This window comes from Ciconia boyciana, chromosome 30 (assembly GCF_034638445.1).
Source record: "Ciconia boyciana chromosome 30, ASM3463844v1, whole genome shotgun sequence".
Lineage (NCBI taxonomy): Eukaryota > Metazoa > Chordata > Aves > Ciconiiformes > Ciconiidae > Ciconia > Ciconia boyciana.
The window spans coordinates 1,356,817-1,382,747 of NC_132963.1; the positions used below are offsets into that span (position 1 = coordinate 1,356,817).

The 25,931-nt window shown below is 65.5% G+C and overlaps 3 protein-coding genes across 4 annotated transcripts; 2 read left to right on the top strand and 1 right to left on the bottom strand.

The window, feature by feature from the left end:
• Window positions 1-180: 180 nt before the first annotated feature.
• Window positions 181-11,443, top strand: XRCC1 (X-ray repair cross complementing 1). The gene is given in 17 exon segments (XM_072848179.1): window positions 181-713; window positions 838-930; window positions 2,129-2,227; window positions 2,309-2,467; window positions 3,089-3,157; window positions 4,096-4,212; window positions 4,777-4,848; window positions 5,383-5,597; window positions 5,662-5,778; window positions 6,571-6,661; window positions 6,742-6,786; window positions 6,789-6,807; window positions 6,890-6,926; window positions 7,017-7,090; window positions 7,336-7,426; window positions 11,051-11,126; window positions 11,208-11,443. Coding segments are annotated over 17 exon segments (1,554 nt in total). The 5' UTR covers window positions 181-662; the 3' UTR covers window positions 11,337-11,443.
• A 217-nt stretch (window positions 11,444-11,660) lies between these two features.
• Window positions 11,661-17,386, top strand: ETHE1 (ETHE1 persulfide dioxygenase). The gene is given in 10 exon segments (XM_072848285.1): window positions 11,661-11,904; window positions 12,617-12,761; window positions 13,582-13,629; window positions 13,632-13,692; window positions 13,694-13,724; window positions 14,407-14,536; window positions 16,275-16,364; window positions 16,740-16,773; window positions 16,775-16,854; window positions 16,963-17,386. Coding segments are annotated over 10 exon segments (753 nt in total). The 5' UTR covers window positions 11,661-11,823; the 3' UTR covers window positions 17,016-17,386.
• Window positions 17,387-20,321: 2,935 nt separating this feature from the next.
• Window positions 20,322-22,312, bottom strand: LOC140645007 (uncharacterized). 2 transcript variants are annotated; one of them, XM_072848210.1, is made up of 2 exons: window positions 22,185-22,312; window positions 20,322-20,940 (listed from the first exon to the last, which is right to left on the bottom strand). In XM_072848210.1, exon 2 carries the CDS (start codon window positions 20,890-20,892, stop codon window positions 20,386-20,388), a length of 507 nt encoding a protein of 168 aa, XP_072704311.1. In that variant the 5' UTR covers window positions 20,893-20,940; window positions 22,185-22,312; the 3' UTR covers window positions 20,322-20,385. The 2 variants fall into 2 exon arrangements, with proteins under 2 accessions (XP_072704311.1, XP_072704310.1); XM_072848209.1 differs by having other exon boundaries at window positions 20,322-20,974; window positions 22,185-22,294.
• Between the last annotated feature and the right edge of the window lie 3,619 nt (window positions 22,313-25,931).

Below are 25,931 nucleotides of genomic sequence, written 5' to 3' on the forward strand. Positions count from 1 at the left end.
AGGGTCTTAATTAGTCCCACAGGGTCTTAATTAATTGCCCCACCCAGGGTCTTAATGACCCCCCCAGGGTGTTAATGACCCCCCCAGGGTCTTAATTAACCCCTCAGGGCCTTAATTAGTCCCCCGAGGTCTTAATTACCCCCCCAGGGTCTTAATTACCCCCCAGGGTCTTAATTAACCCTCTCAGGTCTTAATTAACCCCCCCAGGGTCTTAATTAATCCCATGAGGGTCTTAATTAACACTCTCAGGTCTTAATTAACTCCATGATGGTCTTAATTATCCTTCCAGGGTCTTAATTAACCCCCCCATGGTCTTAATTACCCCCCCCGGGGTGTTAATTGCCCCCCCTCGGGCACTGCGCATGCGCGGCGTGAAGGCGGGAAAGCCGAGCAGCTGCGCGCATGCGCGCCGCGGCGGGGAGGCCCCCGCCGCACCACAGAGCTGGGCGGTCTGGCGGCACAGAGCGGCTAAGCGGCGACAGAGCGGCGCGTCTCAGTGGCTGCCGCCCATCCGCGCGCATGCGTAGTACCGCCGGGAGGACCGCCGTACCATAGATCCGGAGGACCATAAGCGCAGAGCGGCTGCTCGGGAGAGGAGGGAGAACTTCCGGTCGGTGTGAGGGGAGCTTCCGGTCGGTGGCGGCGGCGGGAGCGCGGCGGCGATGCCGGAGATCCCGTTAAGCCGCGTCGTGTCCGTCACCAGCGCCGACCCGGTGAGGGGCCGGGGAGCACCGGGGGGGACCCGGGGAGGTCTCTGGGAAGGCCCCAGCCCCCGTTACCGGAGCCCGGCGGTAGCGGCCCGGCCCCGTTACCGGTCTCTCTCCGTCTCCCCCTCAGCGGTACCCGGCCGAGAACCTCCTGCAGCCGGATGGCGGCGGGCGATGGCGGGCGGCGGCGGCCGGGGAGAAGCAAATCAGCGTCGTGCTGGAGGTGGGGAGGGGGAGGGGACGGGGGAGGGGGCCCCGGTGTCTGGGGGCCCTGTGGTGGGGGAGGGGTCCCGGGCGCCTGGGTGGGGGAGGGAGGGTCCCGGGATACCTGGGTGCTCTGTGGTGGGGGAGGGAGGGGTCCCGGGCGCCTGGGTGGGGGAGGGGAGGGGTCCTGGACCCCGGGGTCCCCTGTGGAGGGGGAGGGGCTCCTGGATACCTGGGTCCCCCATGAAGGGGAGGGGCAGGCTCCCCAGACACTTGGGTGCCCTGGGGTGGGGAGGGGAGGGTCCCCAGATGCCTGGGTTCCCTCGGGGGGGAGGGAGGCTCCTGGACACCGGGGTCTCCTGTGGTGGGGAGGGGCGAGTCCCAGGACACCTGGGTCCCCTCTGGGTGGGGGAGGGGAGGCCCTCTGGACACTGGGGTGCCCCGTGGTGGGGGAGGGGCGGCTCCCTGGACAGCGGGGTTCCCCGTGGTGGGGAGGGAGGCTCCCAGGACACCTGGGTGCACTCTGGGTGGGGGATGGGAGGGTTCCCTGATGCCTGGGTGCTCTCTGGTGGGGAGGGGTCCCGGGTACCTGGGTGGGGGAGGGAGGGTCCTGGGATACCTGGGTCTTTAATGGGTGGGGATGGGAAGGTTCCCTGATGCCTGGCTCCCCTCTGGGTGGGGAGGGGCGGCTCCCTGGACAGCGGGGTCCCCCATAGTGGGGGAGGGAGGCTCCTCAGACACCTGGGTCCCCTCTGGGTGGGGAGGGGCGGCTCCCAGGACACCTGGGTCTTTAATTGGCGGGGGAGGGAGGCTCCCGGACACTGGGATCCCTCGTAGTGGGGGAGGGGCGGCTCCCAGGACTGCGGGGTGCCCCGTGGTGGGGAGGGGAGGCTCCCAGGACACCTGGGTGCACTCTGGGTGGGGGAGGGAGGCTCCCGGACACTGGGATCCCCCATAGCGGGGGAGGGGCGGCTCCCAGGACTGCGGGGTGCCCCGTGGTGGGGGGGGGGAGGGTTCCCCGATGCCTGGGTCCCCTCTGGGTGGGGGAGGGGCAGCTCCCAGGACACCTGGGTCTTTAATGGGGGGGGGGGGATGGGAGGCTCCCGGACACCGGGATCCCCCGTAGCGGGGGAGGGGCGGCTCCCCAGCCACCGGGATCCCCCGTGGTGGGGGAGGGGCGCCTCGCAGCCACCCCCCTCCCCCCTCCCCTCCCCCAGCTGCCGGGGGAGCGGCGCATCCACAGCCTCCACATCGGCAACGACGGCGCCGCCTTCGTGGAGGCGCTGGTGGGGGCGGCGGCCGGCGGCGACTTCCAGGTGCCCTTCGCCCCCTCCCCCACCCCCCTCCCCTCCCCCCTCGCCCTTCTTGACCTTTGACCCTTGACCTTTCGCCCGCAGGTCTTGCTGCCCACCGCCGCCTTCATGTCGCCCAGCGAGAGCCGGGCGGGGGCAGGGCAGCGGCGGGTGCGGCTCTTCGGGCCCGAGGCCTTGGTGAAGGGCGTGGCCGGGCGGGGCTGGGACCGCCTGCGCCTGGTGTGCAGCCAGCCCTACTGCCAGGTGGGGGAGGGGCGGGGGGAGGGGCCCAGATTCTGGGGTCCCGCATGGGGGGGAGGGGAGGGGGCCTGGGGGCCTGGGGGCTGTGGGTGGGGGAGGGGCCCAGATTCTGGGGTGCCATGGGGGGGGAGGGAGGGGTCCTGGGTGCTCTGGGTGCTGTGGGTGGGGAGGGGCCCAGATTCTGGGGTCCCATGGGGGGAGGGAGGGGTCCTGGGTGCTCTGGGTGGGGAGGGGCCCAGATTCTGGGGTCCCATGGGGGGGGAGGGGAAGAGTCCTGGATGTATAGGTGGGGGAGGGGCTCAGTTTTTGGGGTCCTGCATGGGGGAGGGGTCCTGGGCGCTGTGGGTGGGGGAGGGGCCCAGATTCTGGGGTCTCATGGGGGGGGAGGGAGGGGTCCGGGGTTCCATATGGGGGGAGGAGGGGTCCGGGGTGCCCTGTGGGGGGAGGGGTTCTGGACACGTGGGTCCCGTGTGGGTGGGGGAGGGAGGGGTCCTGGACAGCAGGGTCACATCTGGGTGGGGAGGGGCTCAGATTCTGGGGTCCCACATGGGGGAGGGGACGGGGCTTGGGTGCCCGATGGGGGGGAGGAGGGGTCCTGGACACCTGGGTCTCCCCTCCCCCCAGACCCGCCCCTTCGGCCTCTCCTTCGTCCGGGTCTTCTCCCCCCAGAGGACGACGCCCCCCGAGGCCCCGGTGAGCGCCCACGGCTGCCCCACGGCTGCCCCACGGCCGCCCCACGGCCGCCCCACAACTGCCTGGGCCTTCCGCCCAGCCCCAGGCCTGCCCCCAAAGTGATCCCCCAGCCCCATAAGTGCTCGCCCTGCCCCATAAGTGCTTGTCTGGTCCCTCAGTTGTTTTCTCAGCCCCAAGCCTGCCCCATAAGTGCCCCAGCCCCACAGCTGCCCCCCAACTGCTCCCTGCTCCCCAAATTTACTGTCCTGGCCCCACAAGTGCCCCCGCCCCCAGGCCCATATCTGCCCCCACAGCTGCCCCCCAACTGCGTCTCTAGCCCCATATCTGCCTCTCCAGCCCCACAGCTACCCCACAAGTGCCTCCCAGCCCCCTATCTACCTCCCCCAGCCCCATAACTCCCCCACTCCCGCCCCACAACTGCCACCCAGCTGCCTCTGGGCTGCGTTCTGTCCCCCATAACTGCCCCCCAGCCCCACAGCTGCCCCATAACTGCCCCCCAGCCCCCTAACTACCCCCTGGCCACTAAAATGCTCTCCCCCAGCCCCACACATGCCCCGCAACTGCCGACCCCATGGATTTGTCCGAGCCCCATAACAGCGCTCCTCAGCCCCATATCTGCCCCCAGCCCCACACGTCCCCCCAACTGCCCCCAGCCCCATAACTACCGCCCTGGCCACTAAAATGCTCCCCCAGCCCCATATCTGCCCCCACAGCTGCCCCATAACTACCCCCGCAGCCCCATATGTGCCCCCAGCCCCATATTTGCGCCCTGCAGCTGCCCCCCAAGTGTTCCCTCTTCCCCATAACTACCCCCCCAGCCCCATAACTACCTCTCCCAGCCCCATATCTCCCCAGCCCCATACCTGCCCCCCCCAGCCCCCCAACTACCCCCACCCTCCCTCACCACCGCCCCTCCCCCCGTTTTCCCCTCCCCCCAGGTGCGGCGCTTGGGCCCCTTCACGGTGCGGGAGGAGGGGGCAGCCCCGGCGCCCCCCGGGGCCCTCTTCTACCAGCGGCCCCCTCCCCCAGGTAACCCCTCCCCCACCCTCCCCCAGGTAACCCCTCCCCCAGGTAACCCCTCCCCCACCCTCCGGATGCCTGGCTCCCCTTTGGGGGGGAGGGGAAGGGGGATGGGTCCACGAGGGGGTGGGGGAGGGTTTTCTAAGGGATTGAGTGTGCTGTGGGGGTGGGGAGGAGCTCCTTAATGTTTGGGTTCTGGGGGGATGGGTGCTCTGGTGGGGGGTGCTTGGGGGATGGGCTCTCGAGGGGGGATGGGATGGGTTCCCTGGGAGGGGTAGGTGCTGGGGGGGATGGGTGCTCTGGAGGGGGTGGGTTCTCGGTGGGGGATGGGTTCCCGGGGAGGATGGGGGATGGGGTGGGGGGATGGGTGCCGGGGGGGGGGAATGGGCTCTCGGTGGGGGATGGGTGCTCTGGGAGGGGACGGGTTCCCGGGGGGGATGGGGGATGGGGGGGAATGGGCTCTCGGTGGGGGGATGGGTGCCCTGGTGGTGGGGGGATGGGTGCCCTGGGGGCTCCCGGACGCCTGGGTCCACTTGGAGGGTGGGGGAGGGGGGTCCCGGGTGCCTGGGACGCCTCTTACTGCCCTTCCCTCCCCCCAGCCCCCCCCAGGACCCCCGGGCCCCAGTTACGCCGTCGCCACCCTCCAGGCCAGCGCAGGCTCCGCCCCCAAGGTAAGGGGGCACCCGGGGGGCCCAGCCCCACAGCGTGGGGGGCCCGGGCCCCTTTGGAGGGCACCCAGGCAGCCGGGCCCCTCCCCACTTTTATCTCTCTTCTCTGCCTGTTTTGTCTCCCCTCCCCCACATTTTGTCTCTTTCCTCCCCCATTTTCCCCCTTCCCTCCCCCATTTTCCCTCTCCCCTCCCCCATTTTCCCTCTCCCCTCCCCCACATTTTCCCTCTCCCCTCCCCCATTTTCCCTCTCCCCTCCCCCATTTTCCCTCTCCCCTCCCCCATTTTCTTTCTCCCCTTCCCCATTTTCCCTCCCCTCCCCCTGTTTTTCCCTCCCCTCCCCCATTTTCTCTCTCCTCTCCCCCATTTTTGCCCCCTCCCCCATTTCCTTTCTCCCCTCCCCCATTTCCTTTCTCCCTCCCCCATTTCCTTTCTCCCCTCCCCCTTTTCTCTCTCCCCTCCCCACTTTCCCTTCCCCCATTTCCCTTCTCCCTCCCCCACTTTCTCTCCCTCCCCCTTCCCTTCCTCCCTCCCCCAGCTCCCCAAACGCCGCCCCCGCCCAAACCCAACGGCACCCCCCGGAAGCAGCCCCTCCCCCCGCCCGCCCGCCTCCCCCCCGGGCCCGATCCTGGCGGGGGTGGTGCTGGCCCTGAGCGGCTTCGAGAACCCCCTGCGGAGCCACCTGCGAGCGGCCGCCCTGGCCCTGGGGGCTTCCTATCGCCCCGACTGGGCCCCCGACTGCACCCACCTCGTGTAGGTACCCCCCGCCCCTCCCCGCCCCGCCAGGGGACCCGCCTGACCCTCCCCCTCCCCCCAGCTGCGCCTTCCCCCGCACCCCCAAAGCCGCCCGGGCCCGAGCCCTCGGGGGGCTCCTGGTGGGACCCGCCTGGATCTGGGACTGCCGCCGCCTCCAGCGCCGCCTCCCCTGCGGGCCGTAAGCCACGCCCACCCCGCTTAGGCCACGCCCACCCCGCTTAGGCCACGCCCCTGCCCCGCTTAGCCACGCCCTCCCGCGGGGGGGACCCCCAGAAAGGGCCGGGGGAGAGGGGAAGGGGGAGGCCACGCTCACTTGGGGGGGGAAGAGGCCACGCCCACCGTGGGAGGGGTTAAAGGGAGACCACGCCCACTTTGGGGACGGTTAAAGGGAGGCCACGCCCACTTTGAGGACGGTTAAAGGAAGGCCACGCCTGCTTGGGGAGGGGTTAAAGGGAGGCCACGCCCACGCAGGAGGGGTTAAAGGGAGGGCACACCCATTTTGGGAGGAGTAAAGTGGAGGCCCCGCCCACTCAGGAGGGGTTAAAGGGGGGCCACGCCCCGTAACAACTTAGCCACGCCCCCAGGTGGGAGGAGCGAAGGGAAGGCACACCCCCCGGGGAGTCACTGGGAGGGGTGGGGAAGCCACGCCCACTTGGGGAGGCCACGCCCTTGTGGGAGGGCATGCCCCGGCAGGTGGGAGGAGCTAGTGAGCGCCACACCCGGAGGGAGGGGCTACGGGAGGCTCCACCCACTGCACGGGGTGGGATGGGGGAGCAGGACTTAGGGAAGGCCCGCCCACTCGGGAAAAGGCCACGCCCACCGGGAGAGGCGGGGTCGGGAGATAGCCACGCCCACCACGGGAAGGGGTTGAATTGTAACGGAGACGGGGAGGGGCTTGGGGAGGCCACGCCCACCTTGGGGGGCGTGGCTTAACCGACCACACCCTTTGCTCCTCCCCCCCCTTCCCGAGGTACCTCCTGGATGGCTCCGCCTCCTCTGGCAGCGAGGGGGAGGGGTCTGAGGAGGCCCCTCCCACACCCCGCCCACGCCCCGCCCACAAGGTAGGAAAGGGGGCGGGGCCCCGGGTTTCCTCCCCCCCCCCCCCGGCGCCTGGCTCACCCCTCCCCCCGTTCTCTTTCAGACCCCTCCCCCACCTGACCCCGCCCCTTCCGGGGATCCCGTGACCCCCTGACCTCTGACCCCGCAGGTAAGGACACACCCTCCCCCACCCCCAAACAGGGGGCCGCGCCCTCCGCGCCCCACCCATTCCTCCCCCTCCCCCTTTCCAGGTTCCGATTCGGGAGACGCCGAGGACCAATGGGAGCGGTGAGCTGCGGGGCGGGGCCCGGGCGGGGTCCCGCCCCTCCCCCCCTGCCGGGACACCCTGGGTGCCCTCTCACCCCTCCCCCACCCCAGGGACGACCCCTACGGAGGCTCCACCGAGGAGAACAGCGAGGAGGAGGAGGGGGAGCCCATCCCCCCCCTGCCCGGTGCGGCCCCGAGCCCGGGGGAGGGGAGGAGGGGGGAGGGGCGGGGCCCTGCCCCCGGGTGGGGGAGGGGGAGGGTCCTGCACACCTGGGTGCTGTACGGGGGGGGGAGGGGCGGGGTTCTGGACGCCGGGATCCCCTGTGGGTGGGGGAGGGGAGGGTCCCGGCCACGTGGGTGCCCTCAGGGTGGGGGAGGGGAGGGGTCCTTTCGTGACCCTCCCCCCCCCTCTCGCCCCTCCCCCCCCCAGATTTCTTTGGGGACAAAACCTTCTTTTTCCACGGGGAGTTCCCGGCGGGGGAGGGGCGGCGGCTGCTGCGCTACGTCACGGCCTTCGGCGGGTGAGGGGGGACTGGGAGGGACTGGGAGGGGATTGGGAGGGACTGGGAGGGACTGGGAGGGGCTGGGAGAGACCGGGAGGGGACTGGGGGGACTGGGAGGGGCTGGGGGGACTGGGAGGGGACTGGGAGGGGCTGGGGGACTGGGAGGGGACTGGGAGGGGCTGGGGGGACTGGGAGGGGCTGGGGGCACTGGGAGGGACTGGGAGGGACTGGGGGGGAATGGGGGGGGACTGGGGGGCACTGGGAGGGGACTGGGAGGGACTGGGAGGGGACTGGGAGAGAGGGCGAGGGGACTGGGAGGGACTGGGGGAGAGTGGGAGGGACTGGGATGGACTGGGAGGGGACTGGGAGGGACTGGGATGGACTGGGGGGACTGGGGGATACTGGGATGGACTGGGAGGGGACTGGGAGGGGCTGGGGGGGACTGGGAGCGACTGGGGGGGACTGGGGGATACTGGGATGGACTGGGAGGGGACTGGGGGGGACTGGGAGCGACTGGGCGGTCGTACTGGACATATTGGGCTGTACTGGGAGCTTATACTGGGGTGTACTGACAGGTTGTACTGGGGCATACTGGGCTGGACTGGGAGGGTGGACTGGGGTGGACTGGGAGGTTTTACTGGGATGTACTGGGCTGTAGTGGAGGTTATACTGGGAGGTTCTACTGGCTTATACTGGGCTGTACTGGGAGGTTGTACTGGGACATACTGGGCTGTACTCGAGGTTATACTGGGGTGTACTGGGAGCTTATACTGGGGTGGACTGGGAGGGTATACTGGGAGATACTGGGCTGTACTGGGAGGGTGTACTGGGCTGTACTGGGAGGTTGTACTGGGACATACTGGGCTGTACTCGAGGTTATACTGGGGTGTACTGGGAGCTTATACTGGGGTGGACTGGGAGGGTATACTGGGAGATACTGGGCTGTACTGGGAGGGTGTACTGGGCTGTACTGGGAGTTTATACTGGGCTGTACTGGGAGGGTGTACTGGGGTGTACTGGGCTATACTGGGAGACGGTGCTGGGAGGAAGGGGTGGGTTCTACTGGGTTCTACTGGGAGATTGTACTGGGAGATACTGGGCTGTATTGGGAGCTTATACTGGGGTGTACTGGGAGGTGCTGGGAGGTTGAACTGGGAGATACTGGGATGTACTGGGAGGGTGTACTGGGATGTGCTGTACTGGTTTGTACTTGCTTGTATGGGTTTATACTGGTTTGTACTGGTTTCTGTGGGTTGGTGCGGCTTTATACTGGCCCGTACTGGTTTGTGCTGGGTTATACTGGTTTATACTGGGTTATATTGGGTTCATACTGGGTTATACTGGGCCTATACTGGTTTATACGGGGTTATACTGGGTTTATATGGGCTTATACTGGATTTACACTGGTCAGTGTGGGTTCATACTGGATTATACTGGGTTCATACTGGGCTTATACTGGGTTTATACTGGTTTATATGGGGTTATACTGGGTTATACTGGGTTTATACTGGTTTATATGGGACCATACTGGGTTATACTGGGTTTATACTGGTTTATACGGGGTTATACTGGGTTATACTGGGTTTATAGTGGTTTATATGGGATCATACTGGGTTATACTGGGTTTATACTGGTTTATACGGGGTTATACTGGGTTATACTGGGTTTATAGTGGTTTATATGGGATCATACTGGGTTATACTGGGTTTATACTGGTTTATACGGGGTTATACTGGGTTATACTGGGTTTATAGTGGTTTATCTGAGCTCATACTGGGTTATACTGGGTTTATACTGGTTTATATGGGATCATACTGGGTGATACTGGGTTTATAGTGGTTCAGATGGGTTTCTACTGGGCTATACTGGTTTATATGGGTTTATACTGGGTTTATCTTGATTTATATGGGTTTATACTGGTGTATACTGGTGCATACTGGTTTATGTGGGTTTCTACTGGGTTATACTGGTTTATATGGGTTTATACTGGGTTTATCTTGATTTATATGGGTTTATACTGGTTTATATGGTTTTATACTGGTGTATACTGGTTTATTCTGGTTTGTATGGGTTTATACTGGTTTATATGAGTTTATACTGGTTTATACTGGGTTTATACTGGTTCATATGTGATCATACTGGGTTCTACTGGGTTTATACTGGTTTATCTGGGTTCATACTGGGTTGTACTGGGTTTATAGTGGTTCAGATGGGTTTCTACTGGGTTATACTGGTTTATATGGGTTTATACTGGGTTTATCTTGATTTATAGGGGTTTATACTGGTGTATACTGGCTTATACTGGTGTATACTGGTTTATACTGGCTTATCCTGGTTTATATCCGTTTACATGGGTTTATACTGGTTTATATGGGTTTATACTGGGTTATAGTGGTTTATACTGGTGTATACTGGTGTATACTGGTTTATATGGGTTTATACTGGTTTATATGGGCTCATACTGGTTCATACTGGTGCATACTGGCTTATATGGGTTTATCCTGGTTTATACTGGTTTATATGGGCTTATACTGGTGTATACTGGTGCATACTGGTTTATGTGGGTTTATATGGGTGTATACTGGTGTGTACTGGTGTGTACTGGTTTGTACTGGGTTATGCGGGTTTATATGGGTGTATACTGGTTTGTACTGGGTTATGCGGGTTTATATGGGTTTATACTGGTGTATACTGGTGTATACTGGCTTATATGGGTTTATACTGGTTAATATGGGTTTATACTGGTTTATACTGGGTTATCCTGGTTTATATCCATTTACATGGGTTTATACTGGTTTATATGGGTTTATACTGGGTTATAGTGGTTTATCCTGGTTTGTACGGGTTTATACTGGTTTATACTGGTGTGTACTGGTTTATGTGGGTTTATATGGGTGTATACTGGTGTGTACTGGCTTGTACTGGGTTATGCAGGTTTATGTGGGTTTATACTGGTTTGTACTGGGTTATGCGGGTTTATATGGGTTTATACTGGTTTATATGGGTTTATACTGGTTTATACTGGTTTATCCTGGTTTATATCCATTTACATGGGTTTATACTGGTTTATATGGGTTTATACTGGGTTATAGTGGTTTATCCTGGTTTGTATGGGTTTATACTGGTTTATACTGGTTTATAGGGGTTTATACTGGTGTATACTGGTGTGTACTGGTTTATATGGGTGTATACTGGTGTGTACTGGTTTGTACTGGGTTATGCGGGTTTATATGGGTGTATACTGGTGGGTACTGGTGTATACTGGTTTATATGGGTTTATACTGGTTTATATGGGTTTATACTGGTTTATACTGGCTTATCCTGGTTTATATCCATTTACATGGGTTTATACTGGTTTATATGGGTTTATACTGGGTTATAGTGGTTTATCCTGGTTTGTATGGGTTTATACTGGTTTATACTGGTTTATATGGGTTTATACTGGTGTATACTGGTTTATACCGGGTTATCTTGGTTTATATCCATTTACATGGGTTTATACTGGTTTATACTGGTTCATATGGGTTTATACTGGTGTATACTGGTCTGTACTGGTTTATGTGGGTTTATATGGGTGTGTACTGGTGTGTACTGGTGTGTACTGGTGTGTACTGGTTTGTACTGGTTTGTACTGGTCCGCAGGACCCTGGCTCCCTACATGGACGACTCGGTGACCCACGTGGTGACGGCGCAGGATTGGGACCCGGCCTTCCAGGAGGTGGGGAGGGGAGGGAGGTGGGGAGGGGTCCCGGCCCCTCGGGGCGGGGCGGGACCTGACGCCGCGACGCCCCGCCCCCAGGCCCTGGAGCTCCGCCCCTCGCTGACCTTCGTCCGCCCCCGCTGGCTGCTGCTCTGCGGAGAGCGACAGCGCCCCCTGCCGGCCCAGCCCTTCGCCGTCGTCCCCCCCCCCATGACGTCACCGCCGTGACCTCATCACCCCACCCCCACCCCCCTCCCCCTTCCTGCCAGCTCCACTTTTGGGGCGGTTTCAGCTGAATTAAAGCGGTTTTGGGTAATGAAATGGCTGCGGGGGAGGGGCGGGGGGGAGGGGCGGGGGAGGAGCCCGGCGCCCTCCCCCCCCATGACCCCGCCCCCTCGTAACGACCTGACTTTGACGCCTGGCTCCGCCCTCTACGGCGACGTCATTAAAAGGGGCGTGGCTTGTGGGGAGGACACCCCCCTTTTAAACCCAGCGAGGAGTGGGGCCCACCCTGACAGGGCTCTGCCGCTTTAAGAGGTGGCCGCTTTAAGAGGCGTGGTCTCCCCGCGGGCGTCGCCGCTTTAAGGGCGTCCCCACCTCTCCGCCGTGCGTTGCCCTTTTAAGAGAGCCTCGCCCCCTTTAAGGCGAGCCCCCGCCCTCCCCGCCCGCCGGCTCTTAAAGGGGCCGCGTCCCCGCTGTGGGCCCCACCGCCGCCATGTTGCTCCGCCGGGTCCCCGCCGCCATCGCCGCCGCCCGGGGCTACGGGACGAGGGGGCGGCGGCTGCTGCTGCGGCAGGTGGGGGAGGGAGGGGGCGGGGGGGAGGGGCCCCGAACCGCTGGGGTCACTGTGAGGGAGGGGGAGGGGTAACCCGGAAGTGGTGTGTGGGGGGCGGGCGCCTCAGTCTCTTAAAGGGGGAGGGGGCACGGGGGGGGGGGGAAGGAGGAGGGGTCCGGGAGGGGTGGGGTTGACCCGGAAGTGGAAGTTTCCTATAGGTTGGGGGGCACAGAGGGGTCACGCGGATGCCTCGGTGCGCCATAGGGGAGGGATAACCCGGAAGTGTATGTTTGCTCGGGGGGGGGGGGAGGGGTCACCCGGAAGTGGGGGGCCGTTATGGGGGAGGGGCGGCGCGTGGGTGGCTGGGGGTAGCATGGGGGAGGGGTAACCCGGAAGCGTGTTCCCCACGGGGTCGAGGGGCAGGGGTGGGGAGGGTAACCCGGAAGTGAGTTTCCCTACGGGGCCGAGGGGCAGGGGTGGGGAGGGGTAACCCGGAAGCGCGTTCCCCACGGGGTCGAGGGGCAGGGGTGGGGAGGGGTAACCCGGAAGTGAGTTCCCTACGGGGCCGAGGGGCAGGGGTGGGGAGGGGTAACCCGGAAGCGCGTTCCCCCGGGGCCGAGGGGCAGGGGTGGGGAGGGGAGGGTAACCCGGCCTCCTGGGTCCCCGGGCAGGGGGTCAGGGGCGGGGTGGGGGAGGGGCGGCGGGGGTGCCCAGCCCCGCGGGGGGGGCTCAGCTCTTCGAGGCCTCCTCCTGCTCCTACACCTACGTCCTGGCCGACGCGGGGACGGGCGACGCCGTCATCATCGACCCCGTGCTGGAAACGGCCCCGCGGGACCAGCGGCTGCTGCGGGAGCTGGGCCTGCGCCTGCGCTACGCCGGTGCGGCCGCCCCTCCCCCACCCCCGCCATCAGCCACCGCCCCTCCCCACCCCCCGCCATCAGCCACCCGCCCCTCCCCCCCGGCCTTCAGCCACCCGCCCCTCCCCAGCCGCAGACCCCAGGCACCCGCCCCTCCCCTCCCGAAGAATTCAGGCCCCCTCCCCTACTTGAGACACCCCCCTTCCCTCCCCTCACCCCCAGATTTCAGACCCCTCCCCCACCGACTTCAGACCCTTCCCCTCCCTCCCCCACACGCTGAGACCCACCCCTCCCCTCCAACCTCAGACGCCCCTGCCCCTCCCCCAGACCTCAGAACCCCTCCCCCAGACCTCAGATACCCGCCCCTCCCCCGACTTCAGGCACCCACCCCTCCCCCTCCCACACTTCAGCCCCTCCCCCACCCCCAGACCCCTTCCCTCCCCCCGCCCCCAAACACCTGCCCCTTCCCCCGACTTCAGACCCCACCCCTCCCCATCCATGATTTCAGACCCCCTTCCCCTCCCCCACCCCCAGATTTCAGACCCCTCCCCCCCACCCCGACTCCAGCTCCCCCTTCCCCTCCCCTGGGTGCCCTATGGGTGGGGGAGGGAGGGTCCCAGACACCTGGGTCCCCTATGGGGGGAGGGGAGGGGTCCTGGGTGCCCTATGGGTGGGGGAGGGGATTCTTGGGTCCCCTCTGGGGGGGTCCCTGGATGCCCCATGCGTGGGGAGGGAGGGTTCCCAGACACCTGGGTCCCCTCTGGGGGGAGGAGGGTCCCGAGCTCCCAGCTCCCCTGAGGGGGAGGGGAGGGTGCCGGACGCCTGTGCTGCCCTCCCCCAGTGAACACCCACTGCCACGCCGACCACGTGACGGGCTCGGGGGTGCTGCGGGGGCCCTGGGGTGCCGCAGCGTCATCTCCCGCGCCAGCGGGGCCCGGGCCGACCTCCTGGTGGGGAGGGGACGAGCTGCGCTTCGGGGCCTTCGTGAGTGGGGAGGGGCAGCCGGGGAGGGGGAGGGGCAGCCGGGAGTCTCCTGGAGTCGGGGGAGGGAGGGAATGCCTGGCTCCTCGGGGGGAGGGGAGTCTTGGGGGGGAGGGGTACCTGGGGGAGGGGCAGCCTTGGGTCTCGGGGGGAGGGTAATGGGGGAGGGGTCCTGGGGCATTTTAACCCCGTGTCGTTCCCTGTGGGTGGGGAGGGGAGGGGTCCTGGACGCCTGGGTGCCATATGGGTGGGGGAGGGGTGGGGTCCCGGACACTTGGGTGCCACATGGGTGGGGGAGGGGAGGGATCCTGGACACTTGGGTGCCACATGGGTGGGGGAGGGGAGGGATCCTGGATGCTCTGAGGGTGGGGGAGGGGTCGTGGACACTTGGGTGCCACATGGGTGGGGGAGGGAGCTCCTTGGATACCTGGGTCCCCTCTGGGTGGGGGAGGGGAGGGTCCTGGACGCCTGGGTCCCATACGGGTGGGGGAGGGGAGGGTCCCCGACATGTGGGTGCTGTGAGGGTGGGGGAGGGGAGGGACCCTGGACACTTGGGTGCCACATGGGTGGGGGAGGGGAGGGGAGGGATCCTCGATGCTCTCAGGGTGGGGGAGGGGTCCCGGACACTTGGGTGCCCTGAGGGTGGGGGAGGGGCGGGTGCCGGACGTCTGGGCCCCTCCCCCAGGCGCTGCAGGCCCGCGCCAGCCCGGGCCACACCCCCGGGTGTTTGACCTTTGTCCTGGATGACGCCTCCATGGCCTTCACCGGCGACGCCCTCCTCATCCGGGGCTGCGGGCGGACCGACTTCCAGCAGGGCAGGCACTGGGAGCACTGGGAGGCACTGGGGTGGACTGGGAATGCCACGAGGGGCTCAAGGGGGACTGGGAGAGCACTGGGAGGGTTGAGGGGGGCACTGGGAGGGCGTTGGGATGGACTGGGAGAGCACTGGGAGGGCACTGGGATGGACTGGGAATGCCACAAGGGGCTCAAGGGGGACTGGGAGAGCACTGGGAGGGTTGAGGGGGGCACTGGGAGGGCGTTGGGATGGACTGGGAGAGCACTGGGAGGCACTGGGAGGGCGCTGGGGTGGACTGGGAATGCCACGAGGGGCTCAAGGGGGACTGGGAGAGCACTGGGAGGGTTGAGGGGGCACTGGGAGGGCGCTGGGATGGACTGGGAGAGCACTGGGAGGCACTGGGAGGGCACTGGGGTGGACTGGGAATGCCACGAGGGGCTCAAGGGGGACTGGGAGAGCACTGGGAGGGTTGAGGGGGCACTGGGAGGGCGTTGGGATGGACTGGGAGAGCACTGGGAGGCACTGGGAGGGCGCTGGGGTGGACTGGGAATGCCACGAGGGGCTCAAGGGGGACTGGGAGAGCACTGGGAGGGTTGAGGGGGGCACTGGGAGGGCGCTGGGATGGACTGGGAGAGCACTGGGAGGCACTGGGAGGGCACTGGGGTGGACTGGGAATGCCACGAGGGGCTCAAGGGGGAATGGGAGAGCACTGGGAGGCACTGGGAGGGCACTGGGATGGACTGGGAATGCCACAAGGGGCTCAAGGGGGACTGGGAGAGCACTGGGAGGGTTGAGGGGGGCACTGGGAGGGCGTTGGGATGGACTGGGAGAGCACTGGGAGGCACTGGGAGGGCACTGGGATGGACTGGGAATGCCACGAGGGGCTCAAGGGGGACTGGGATGTACTGGGAGGGTACTGGGCTGTAGTGGGAGGAGAGTGGGAGGACACTGGAAGGGTGGTGGGAGGCACTGGGAGGGCACTGGGATGGACTGGGAATCCCACAAGGGGCTCAAGGGGGACTGGGAGGCACTGGGAGAGCACTGGGAGGCACTGGGAGGGCACTGGGGAAGATTGGAAGACACTGGGAGGTCACTGGGAGGGACTGGGAAAGCACTGGGAGGGACTGGAAGGGCACTGGGACAGACTGGGAGGGATTGGGAGAGCACTGGGAGGTGCTGGGAGGGACTGGGAGCACTGGGAGAGGACCACGCGCCTGGTTGCTATGGAAACCAGTCACCAGGGGTGGTGGTTGCCATGGGGAGCTGGTTGCTATGGTAACTGGTCGCCAAGGATGCTGGTTGCCACAGTATGCGGTTGCTACGGCCCCTGGTTGCCATGGTAACCGGTCACCGGGGAGGCCGCTTGCCACGGTTCCCGCTTGCCATGGTAACCGGTTGCCATGGTAACCGGTCACTGGAGAGGCTGGTCCCTGGGGTACCCGGTTGCTATGGGAACCAGTCACCAGGGAGGCTGGTTGCCACGGTACCCGGTTTCTACGGCCCCTGGTTGCCATGGTAACCGGTCACCAGGGATGCTGGTTGCCACGGTACCCGGTTCCCACCGTTGCCGGTTGCTATGGTAACCAGGCGCTATGGCAACCGGTCCCCCCCCTCCCCTCCCATTCTCCCCCCCCTCCCCCCCCATCACCTCAGTTCCCGGTTGCTATGGTTCCCGGTTGCTGGGGTCCCCGGTTGCTATGGTAACCGGCCCCCCCCAAGGGATGCCGGTTGCTATGGTAACCCCCTCCCTCCCCCAGGCTGCCCCCGCACCCTGTACCGCTCGGTGCACGAGAAGATCTTCACCCTCCCCGACAGCTGCCTGGTCTACCCCGCCCACGACTACAACGGTGGGGGAGGGCGGGGGAGGGGCGGGGGAGGGGCAAGGGGAGGGGCCGGGGCTGTCACCTGTGGGGGGAGGGGCAGTTGGGGGCCGCTGGGGGGTGTTTGGGGGCTTGGGGAGGGGGGGAGGGCAGGGGGAGGGGCATTTGGGGGCTGGGGGAGGAGCGGAGGGGGAGGGGAGGGGCGGCGGGCGGGGCAAGGGGAGGGGCCGGGGGTGTCACTTGTGCGGGGGAGGGGCAGGTGGGGGGGCTGGGGGTGTTTGGGGGCTTGGGGAGGGGGGAGGGGGCACTTGGGGGCTGGGGGAGGGGTTGGGGGTCGGGGGGCCAGGGGCGGGTCCTGACCCCTCCCCCCTCCCCCTCCCCTCCTCCCCTCCCCTCCCCCAGGCCAGACGGTCTCCACGGTGGGGAGGAGCGGCGCCTGAACCCCGCCTCACCCTGAGCCCCGAGGAGTTCGTGACGGTGATGGAGGGGCTCAACCTGCCCCGCCCCCGCCTCATGGGTGTGTCCGGGCAGGGGGAGGGGCCCGGGATGGGGGAGGGGCCCGGGATGGGGGAGGGGAGGGTCCCGCCCCCTGGGTGCCCCCTAACTCTCCCCTCCCCCCCCCCAGACGTCGCCGTCCCGGCCAATCTGCGCTGCGGAATCCAAGATGACATCGCTTAGCCCCGCCCCCACCGTGCTGGACACGCCCCTCGGGCCGCCCCACGCCACTCCCCTCCGGAGGGGCCACGCCCCTCCACGTGCATGGGGCCACGCCCCCCGTGGTGTCGCTCCCTTGTGGCCGAGCTGGCCACGCCCCCCCGGAGCTGGCCACGCCCCCCGGGGAAAAGGACCACGCCCATTCCGGAGCTGGCCACGCCCCTCGTGGCGTTGGCCACGCCCCCCGCACTCCTCCCCTCCCCCCACCAATAAAAGAAGCGATGGAGAGCGGCGAGTCCGGGGGGGGGGGGGGCGGGGGGAGGGGCGTTACCCTGCGGAAGGGGGCGTGGCCGGTTCCCACGGGAAAGCCCCGCCCACCCCACGCCTCCCCCCCCCCCCCCGCGTGTTTTGGGGGGGCAGGGGTCAAGCTGTGACCTGCCCGTGACCTCTGACCTGCACCCTCTCCCGCCTTCCCATGATGCATCGCGACACAGGGGGGGGGCAGGGTGAGACTGGGAGGGACTGGGAGGTTACTGGGATATACTGGGAAGGACTGGGATGGGAGTGGGTTATACTGGAAGGGAACTGGGATATACTGGGAGGGAACTGGGAGGGAACTGGGTTATACTGGGAGGGGACTGGGATATACTGGGAGGGAACTGGGATATACTGGGAGGGAACTGGGAGGGAACTGGGTTATACTGGGAGGGGACTGGGATATACTGGGAGGGACTGGGTTATACTGGGAGGGGACTGGGATATACTGGGAGGGGAGTGGGATATACTGGGAGGGACTGGGTTATACTGGGAGGGACTGGGATATACTGGGAGGGAACTGAGAGGGACTGGGTTATACTGGGAGGGGACTGGGATATACTGGGAGGGACTGGGTTATACTGGGAGGGGACTGGGAGGGACTGGGTTATACTGGGAGGGACTGGGTTATACTGGGAGGGGACTGGGATATACTGGGAGGGACTGGGAGGGACTGGGTTATACTGGGAGGGGACTGGGTTATACTGGGAGGGAACTGGGTTATACTGGGAGGGACTGGGATATACTGGGAGGGACTGGGTTATACTGGGAAGGACTGGGTTATACTGGGAGGGGACTGGGTTATACTGGGAGGGAACTGGGAGGGAACTGGGTTATACTGGGAGGGACTGGGTTATACTGGGAGGGACTGGGATATACTGGGAGGGAACTGGGAGGGAACTGGGATATACTGGGAGGGGACTGGGATATACTGGGAGGGACTGGGAGGGAACTGGGTTATACTGGGAGGGGACTGGGATATACTGGGAGGGAACTGGGTTAAACTGGGAGGGGATTGGTATATACTGGAAGGGACTGGGTTATACTGGGAGGGGACTGGGATATACTGGGAGGGACTGGGATATACTGGGAGGGGACTGGGTTATACTGGGAGGGACTGGGATATACTGGGAGGGACTGGGTTATACTGGGAGGGACTGGGATATACTGGGAGGGGACTGGGAGGGACTGGGAGGGACTGGGTTTATACTGGGAGGGACTGGGTTATACTGGGAAGGACTGGGTTATACTGGGAGGGGACTGGGTTATACTGGGAGGGACGGATATACTGGGAGGGAACTGGGAGGGAACTGGTTTATACTGGGAGGGACTGGGTTATACTGGGAGGGAACTGGAAGGGAACTGGGTTATACTGGCAGGGACCTGGGTTATACTGGGAGGGACTGGGATATACTGGGAGGGGACTGTGATATACTGGGAGGGACTGGGATATACTGGGAGGGACTGGGATATACTGGGAGGGAACTGGGTTATACTGGGAGGGACTGGGATATACTGGGAGGGACTGGGAGGGACTGGGTTATACTGGGAGGGGACTGGGTTATACTGGGAGGGACTGGGTTATACTGGGAGGGAACTGGGATATACTGGGAGGGACTGGGTTATACTGGGAGGGGACTGGGATATACTGGGAGGGACTGGGTTATACTGGGAGGGAACTGGGAGGGACTGGGTTATACTGGGAGGGAACTGGAAGGAACTGGGTTATACTGGGAGGGACTGGGATATATTGGGAGGGAACTGGGAGGGAACTGGGTTATACTGGGAGGGCACTGGGATATACTGGGAGGGAACTGGGAGGGAACTGGGTTATACTGGGAGGGGACTGGGATATACTGGGAGGAGGGACTGGGAGGGACTGGGTTATACTGGGAGGGGACTGGGATATACTGGGAGGGACTGGGTTATACTGGGAGGGGACTGGGTTATACTGGGAGGGACTGGGTTATACTGGGAGGGGACTGGGTTATACTGGGAGGGAACTGGGATATACTGGGAGGGACTGGGTTATACTGGGAGGGAACTGGGTTATACTGGGAGGGGACTGGGATATACTGGGAGGGACTGGGTTATACTGGGAGGGGACTGGGATATACTGGGAGGGACTGGGATATATTGGGAGGGAGTGGGGGGGTCGGGAGGGCACTGGGATGTACTGGGGGGAACTGGGATGTACTGGGGGGAACTGGGATGTACTCATTTATACTGGGGAGGGGCACTGGGGTGGACTGGGCTATACTGGGACAGACTGGTCTATACTGGGAGGGCACTGGGGGGTCCTGAGATATACTGGGACAGACTGGGATATACTGGGAGGGGTTGGCGGGGGCACGGGGCTATACTGGGAGAGCACTGGGACAGACTGGGCTATACTGGGAGCCCCAAAACCCAACTGGGAGCCCCCAAACCTGAACTGGGAGCCCCCAAAATTTTACTGGGAGCCCCCAAACCCTTACTGGGAGCACCAGGACCCAACTGGGAACCCCCAAAATTAAACTGGGAACCCCCAAAGCCCAAACTGGGAGCCCCCAAACCTGAACTGGGAGCCCCCAGATCCTTACTGGGAGCCGCAGGGCCCCACCCCCACCCCCCCACCCCCCCCATTTCCGGTCACTGGGGGGGGTGGGGGGAGGGGCGGTGCCCGGCCGGCCCCTCCCCCCCACCCCTCCCCCACCCCCAGGGTGCCCCCACCCCCCGAGCCCCAGCCCTCCCCCAGGGCGCCCCTCCCCCCAGGGCGCCCCTCCCCCACCTCCACCCTCCCCCACCCCCAAAGGAGCCAAGAGCCGGGGCGCCCCTCCCCACCCCCACCCCCAAAAAAGGCCCATCCCCCCCCTCTGTTCCACCACAGCCGTTTATTGGCCCTGCTGCCCCCAAGTTGGGGGGCGCCCCATAGCGGGGGGAGGGGCACTTATGGGGTGCCCCATAGCGGGCGAGGGGGAGGGGTTTCCCCTCCCCCCTCCCCCCCCCCATGGCCCTGCCCGGAGGGGGGTGGGGTGGGGTGGGGGAGGGGCAGTTATTGTACACGTGGGTATGGGGGGAGGGGCGGTGGTCCCGCCCCTTAGAGGAGGGGCAACAGCAGGAAGGGGAGGAGCCAGCCCGGCCCCGCTATGGGGTGGCCCCGCCCCACCGGGCCCTTGATGCCGTCTTTGCGCTCTAGGGGGCGCCCTTCTCCCGAGGCCGCGCGGCCGGCGGCCATTTTGTCACCGGTGGGGTCAAGGGCGGCCATGTTGGGGTCAACGGCGGCCACGTCGGGGTCAAGGGCGGCCATGTTGGGGTCAACGGCGGCCATGTTGGGGTCAAGGGCGGCCACGTCGCGGTCAACGGCGGCCATGTTGGGGTCAACGGCGGCCATGTTGGGGTCAACGGCGGCCATGTTGGCGTTGGCCGAGTTGACGTCGGCCAAGCTGACAGCGGCGGTGACGCCGGTGCTGCCGGCGGCCATGTTGGCCCGGGTGGCGGCCATCTTAGCCCTGGTGGCGGCCATCTTAGCCCTGGTGGCGGCCATCTTAGCCGCGGCGTCGCCCTCCTTGAGGTCGCCCTTGGTTTGGGCGGTGCCGGCGGCCATCTTGGTGGTGTTGGGCGTGGCCGTAGGGGCGTGGCCCTGGGGGAGGAGCTCGAGGCGGGGCAAATCGGGGGCGAAGAAGCTCCTATTGGCCAGCTGGCGGTTGCAGAGGTCGCCGGCGCAGCAGGAGCCCCGCAGCCCCACGGCGGCGTCGCCCCGCGCCTCCCGCGTGCAGCTCTGGTCCCTCACGCAGCCCCGCACCTCGCGCCATAGGGTCACGCCGCCTATAGGGGACGGGCGGGGGGGGCGGCGGCGCGGTGACCGCTGCGGCCTCCACCGGGGAGGCCTATAGGGTTGCCATGACGACCAGACCCGCCCCCACCCCCCCCCCATAAGGGCCCTATAGTGGCAGCGTGGTGAGCTCTAGGCCCTATAGGGTCGCCATGGTGACGGCTAAACCCCGCGCCCCCCCCCGAAGGCCCTATGGGTCGCCATGGTGACGGCTAAACCCCACCTCCCCCCAGAAGGCCCTATAGGGTTGCCATGGTGATGGCTAAACCCCACCCCCAGAAGGCTCTATAGGGTCGCCATGGCAACAGCTACACCCCCCCATAAGGTTACCATGGCAACCACTGGGCCCTATGGGGTCGCCATGGTGACGGCTAAACCCCGCCCCCCCCCAGAAGGCCCTATAGGGTTGCCATGGTGACGGCTAAACCCGCCCCCCCGAAGGCCCTATGGGTCGCCATGGTGACGGCTAAACCCCGCCCCCCAGAAGGCCCTATAGGGTTGCCATGGTGATGGCTAAACCCCGCCCCCCCCGAAGGCCCTATGGGTCGCCATGGTGACGGCTAAACCCCGCCCCCCCCGAAGGCCCTATGGGTCGCCATGGTGACGGCCTAAACCCCGCCCCCCAGAAGGCCCTATAGGGTTGCCATGGTGACGGCTAAACCCCACCCCCCAGAAGGCCCTATAGGGTCGCCATGGCAACAGCTACACCCCCATAAGGCTACCATGGCAACCACTGGAGCCCTATAGGGTCGCCATGGTGACGGCTACTCGCCCCCGAAGGCCCTATGGGGTTGCCATGGCAACAGCTATGCCCCCTAGAAGGTCGCCATGGCGACCGCTGGGCCCCATAGGATCACCATGGCAACCACTGGGCCCTATAGGGTCACCATGGCAACAGCTACACCCCTAAGTCGCCATGGCAACCACTGGGCCCTATAGAGTCTCCATGGCAACCGCTAAGCCCCCCCCCCCCGCGCCCCCGGGGTTACCATGGAGAGCGCTAAACCCCGCCCCCCGTTGCCATAGCAACCCCCCCCCCCGCCCCCGCGCCCCCATTGGCTCACCCAGCGTCAGGGTGACGTTGCCATGGAAACAGCCCCGCAGGTCGTCGTAGCATTGGACGACGGTGGTGGGGGGGCAGGGCCCGTCGTCGGGGCAACCGTAACACAGCACCCCATTGGGCACCCGGGCGCTCTCATTGGCTGGCAACGGGGGGCGGGGTCAGGGAGGCTCCACCCCCCCCACTGCCCCCCAGCCCCCACCTAAACCCCCCCAGTCCCTCCCAGTTCCCTCCCAGTTCCCTCCAGTCCCTCCCAGTATAACCCAGTCTCCCCCCAGTCCCTCCCAGTTCCCTCCAGTCTCTCCCAGTATAACCCAGCCTCCCCAATCCCCTCCCAGTCGCCTCCCAGTATATCCCAGTCCCCTCCCAGTCCCTCCCAGTCCCTCCCAGTATAACCCAGTCCCCTCCCAGTATATCCCAGTGCCTCCCACTCTATCCCAGTCCCCCCCAGTCCCTTCCCAGTCCCTCCCAGTCCCCCCAGTCCCTCCCAGTATAACCCAGCCCCCCAATCCCCTCCCAGTCCCCCCAGTCCCCTCCCAGTCCCCTCCCAGTCCCTTCCAGTCCCCTCACAGTCCCCCCCAGTCCCCTCCCAGTATAACCCAGTCCCCTCCCAGTATATCCCATTGCCTCCCACTCTGTCCCAGTCCCTCCCAGTCCCCTCCCAGTCCCTCCCAGTCCCCTCCCAGTATAACCCAGTCCCCTCCCAGTATATCCCAGTGCCTCCCACTCTATCCCAGTCCCTCCCAGTCCCCTCCCAGTCCCCCAGTCCCTCCCAGTCCCCTCCCAGTATAACCCAGTCCCTCCCAGTCCCCTCCCAGTATATCCCAGTCCCTCCCAGTCCCCTCCCAGTATAACCCAGCCCCCCAATCCCCTCCCAGTCCCCTCCCAGTCCCTCCCAGTATAACCCAGTGCCCCCAGTGCCCCCGTTACCGGGCAGGGGCAGGGCCCCCTCCAGCCCCAGCGGAAGGTTCCGGTTGCAGCCCCCTCCCCCCCGGCACTGCCGCCGCCGGGCGAAGAGGACGAGGCCGAAGAGCTCCAGGGCCCGGGCGTTGGCCCCCGCCGCGCCCCGCCCGCAGCCGCGCCCGCCCAGCGAGAACCGCCCGTGGCCTGGGGGGCGGCGCCGTGGGGCTGGCATCCGGGCCCCACCGCGCCCCATAGAAACGAGCGAGGGGGCCCGGCCCCACGGCGCCCCATGGAATGGGTACGGGCATCTAGGCCCCACCGCGCCCCATAGAAAGGAGAAAGGGGGCCCAGCCCCATGGCGCCCCATGGAATGGGTACGGGCATCTAGGCCCCACCGCGCCCCATAGAAAGGAGAAAGGGGGCCCAGCCCCATGGCGCCCCATGGAATGGGTACGGGCATCTAGGCCCCACCGCGCCCCATAGAAACAAGCGAGGGGTCCCGGCCCCACGGCGCCCCATGGAATGGATACAGGCATCTAGGCCCAACATTGCCCTATAGAAACAACCTAGAGTGCCCCATAGAAAGGAATCAGGGGTCCCAGCCCCACGGCGCCCCAGAGAAAGGAGACAGGGGGCCCAGCCCCACAGCGCCCCATAGAATGGATACAGGCATCTAGGCCCCACCGCGCCCCATAGAAAGGAGACAGGGGTCCCAGCCCCACAGTGCCCCATAGAAAGGACCCAGGCGTCCCAGCCCCACATCTCCCCATAGAAAGGACCCAGGCGTCCCAGCCCCACATCTCCCCATAGAAAGACCCAGGCGTCCCAGCCCCACATCTCCCCTTAGAAAGGACCCAGGCGTCCCAGCCCCACATCTCCCCATAGAAAGGACTGAGGGGTCCCAGCCCCACATCTCCCCATAGAAAGGACCCAGGCGTCCCAGCCCCACATCTCCCCATAGAAAGGAACCAGGGGTCCCAGCCCCACATCTCCCCATAGAAAGACCCAGGTGTCCCAGCCCCACATCTCCCCATAGAAAGGACCCAGGCGTCCCAGCGCCACATCTACCCATAGAAAGGACCGAGGGGTCCCAGCCCCACATCTCCCCATAGAAAGGACCAAGGGGTCCCAGCCCCACATCTCCCCATAGAAAGACCCAGGCGTCCCAGCCCCACATCTCCCCTTAGAAAGGACCGAGGGGTCCCAGCCCCACATCTCCCCATAGAAAGACCCAGGCGTCCCAGCCCCACATCTCCCCATAGAAAGGACCCAGGCATCCCAGCCCCACATCTCCCCATAGAAAGACCCAGGCATCCCAGCCCCACATCTCCCCATAGAAAGGACCCAGGCATCCCAGCCCCACATCTCCCCTTAGAAAGGACCCAGGCGTCCCAGCCCCACATCTCGCCTTAGAAAGGACCCAGGCGTCCCAGCCCCACATCTCCCCATAGAAAGACCCAGGGGTCCCAGCCCCACATCCCCACTCACTCCACGTGACGGCAGCCAAGGCCTCGGCGCAGACGTCGCTCTCGGGGGGGCAGGTGACGTTTGTGGCCTCACGGCAGGTCCCGTCCTCCGTCCCACAGCTCAGGCACTCCAGCCCCACGGCTCCTGCCCCACACATCACCCACCCCACACCGTGTATGTGTGTGTGGGGGGGTGTTGATGGGGGCCCCACCCTGCCCGCGGGGACGCGTCCCCGGGGACGCTCGACCTGTCTCGGCCTGTCCCGGCCCGACCCACGGCACGCCCTGACACCCCCTGCCCCACAGCTCCTGCCCCACGGCTCCCCTGACACCCCTCTGTCCCTGCCTCATAGCGGCCCTGCCCCATAGTCCTGCCCCCTGACAACCCCCTGCCCCATAACTCCTGCCCCACAGCTCGCCTGACACCCCTCCAGCCTCTGCCCCATAGCAGCCCAGCCCCACAGCCTCAGCCCCACAGCTCCTGCCCCACGGCTTCCCTGACACCCCTCTGCCCTGCCCCATAGCAGCCCAGCCCCATAGTCCTGACCCCTGACACCCCCTGCCCCACAGCTCCCCTGACACCCCTCTGTCCCTGCCCCATAGCAGCCTGGCCCCACATCTCCTGCCCCATAGTTCCAGCCGCTGACACCCCTCTACCCCAGAGCTCCTGCCCCACGGCTCCCCTGACACCCCTCTGCCCTGCCCCATAGCAGCCCACTCCCATAGTCCCAACCCTTGACACCCCCTGCCCCACACCCCCTGCCCCACAGCTCCCCTGACACCCCTCTGTCCCTGCCCCATAGCGGCCCACCCTCATAGTCTCGACCCCTGACACCCCCCTGTGCCACGGATCCCCTGATACCCCTCTGTCTCTGCCCCATAGCGGCCCAGCCCCACAGCTCCTGCCCCATGGCCCCATGACACTCCCCTGCCCCAGGCCCACAGCTGCCCCACAGCCCTGCCCCACACCTCCACGACACCCCCAACCCCCAGCCCCATAGCAGCCCCCCAACATGCCCCCCAGCCCCCAGCAGCCCCCACCCCACGGCTCCTGCCCCACAAGCTCTGACACCCCCTGCCCCACAAGTCCCCCCCTGCTCTGCCCCCTAAGTGCTCTCCCCCCATACCTGGCAGCAGCAGCAGTAGCGGCAGCAGCTGGGGGGCCCCCCCCATAGCCCGTCCCCACATCTCGGCCTTGCCCGTGCTATGGGGTGCGGCCGCCCCGATTTATGGAAGCGGGGAAAGGGTGGGGCAAGGGTGGGGGGCCCCCGGGGCTCCCCGCCCTATAGCACGGCCCACGGCACCCCACGGCCTCCCTGCCCCATTGCGCAGCCCCACGGCAGCCCGTGGGAATCTCTGCCCCATCGAGCTGCCCCATAGCG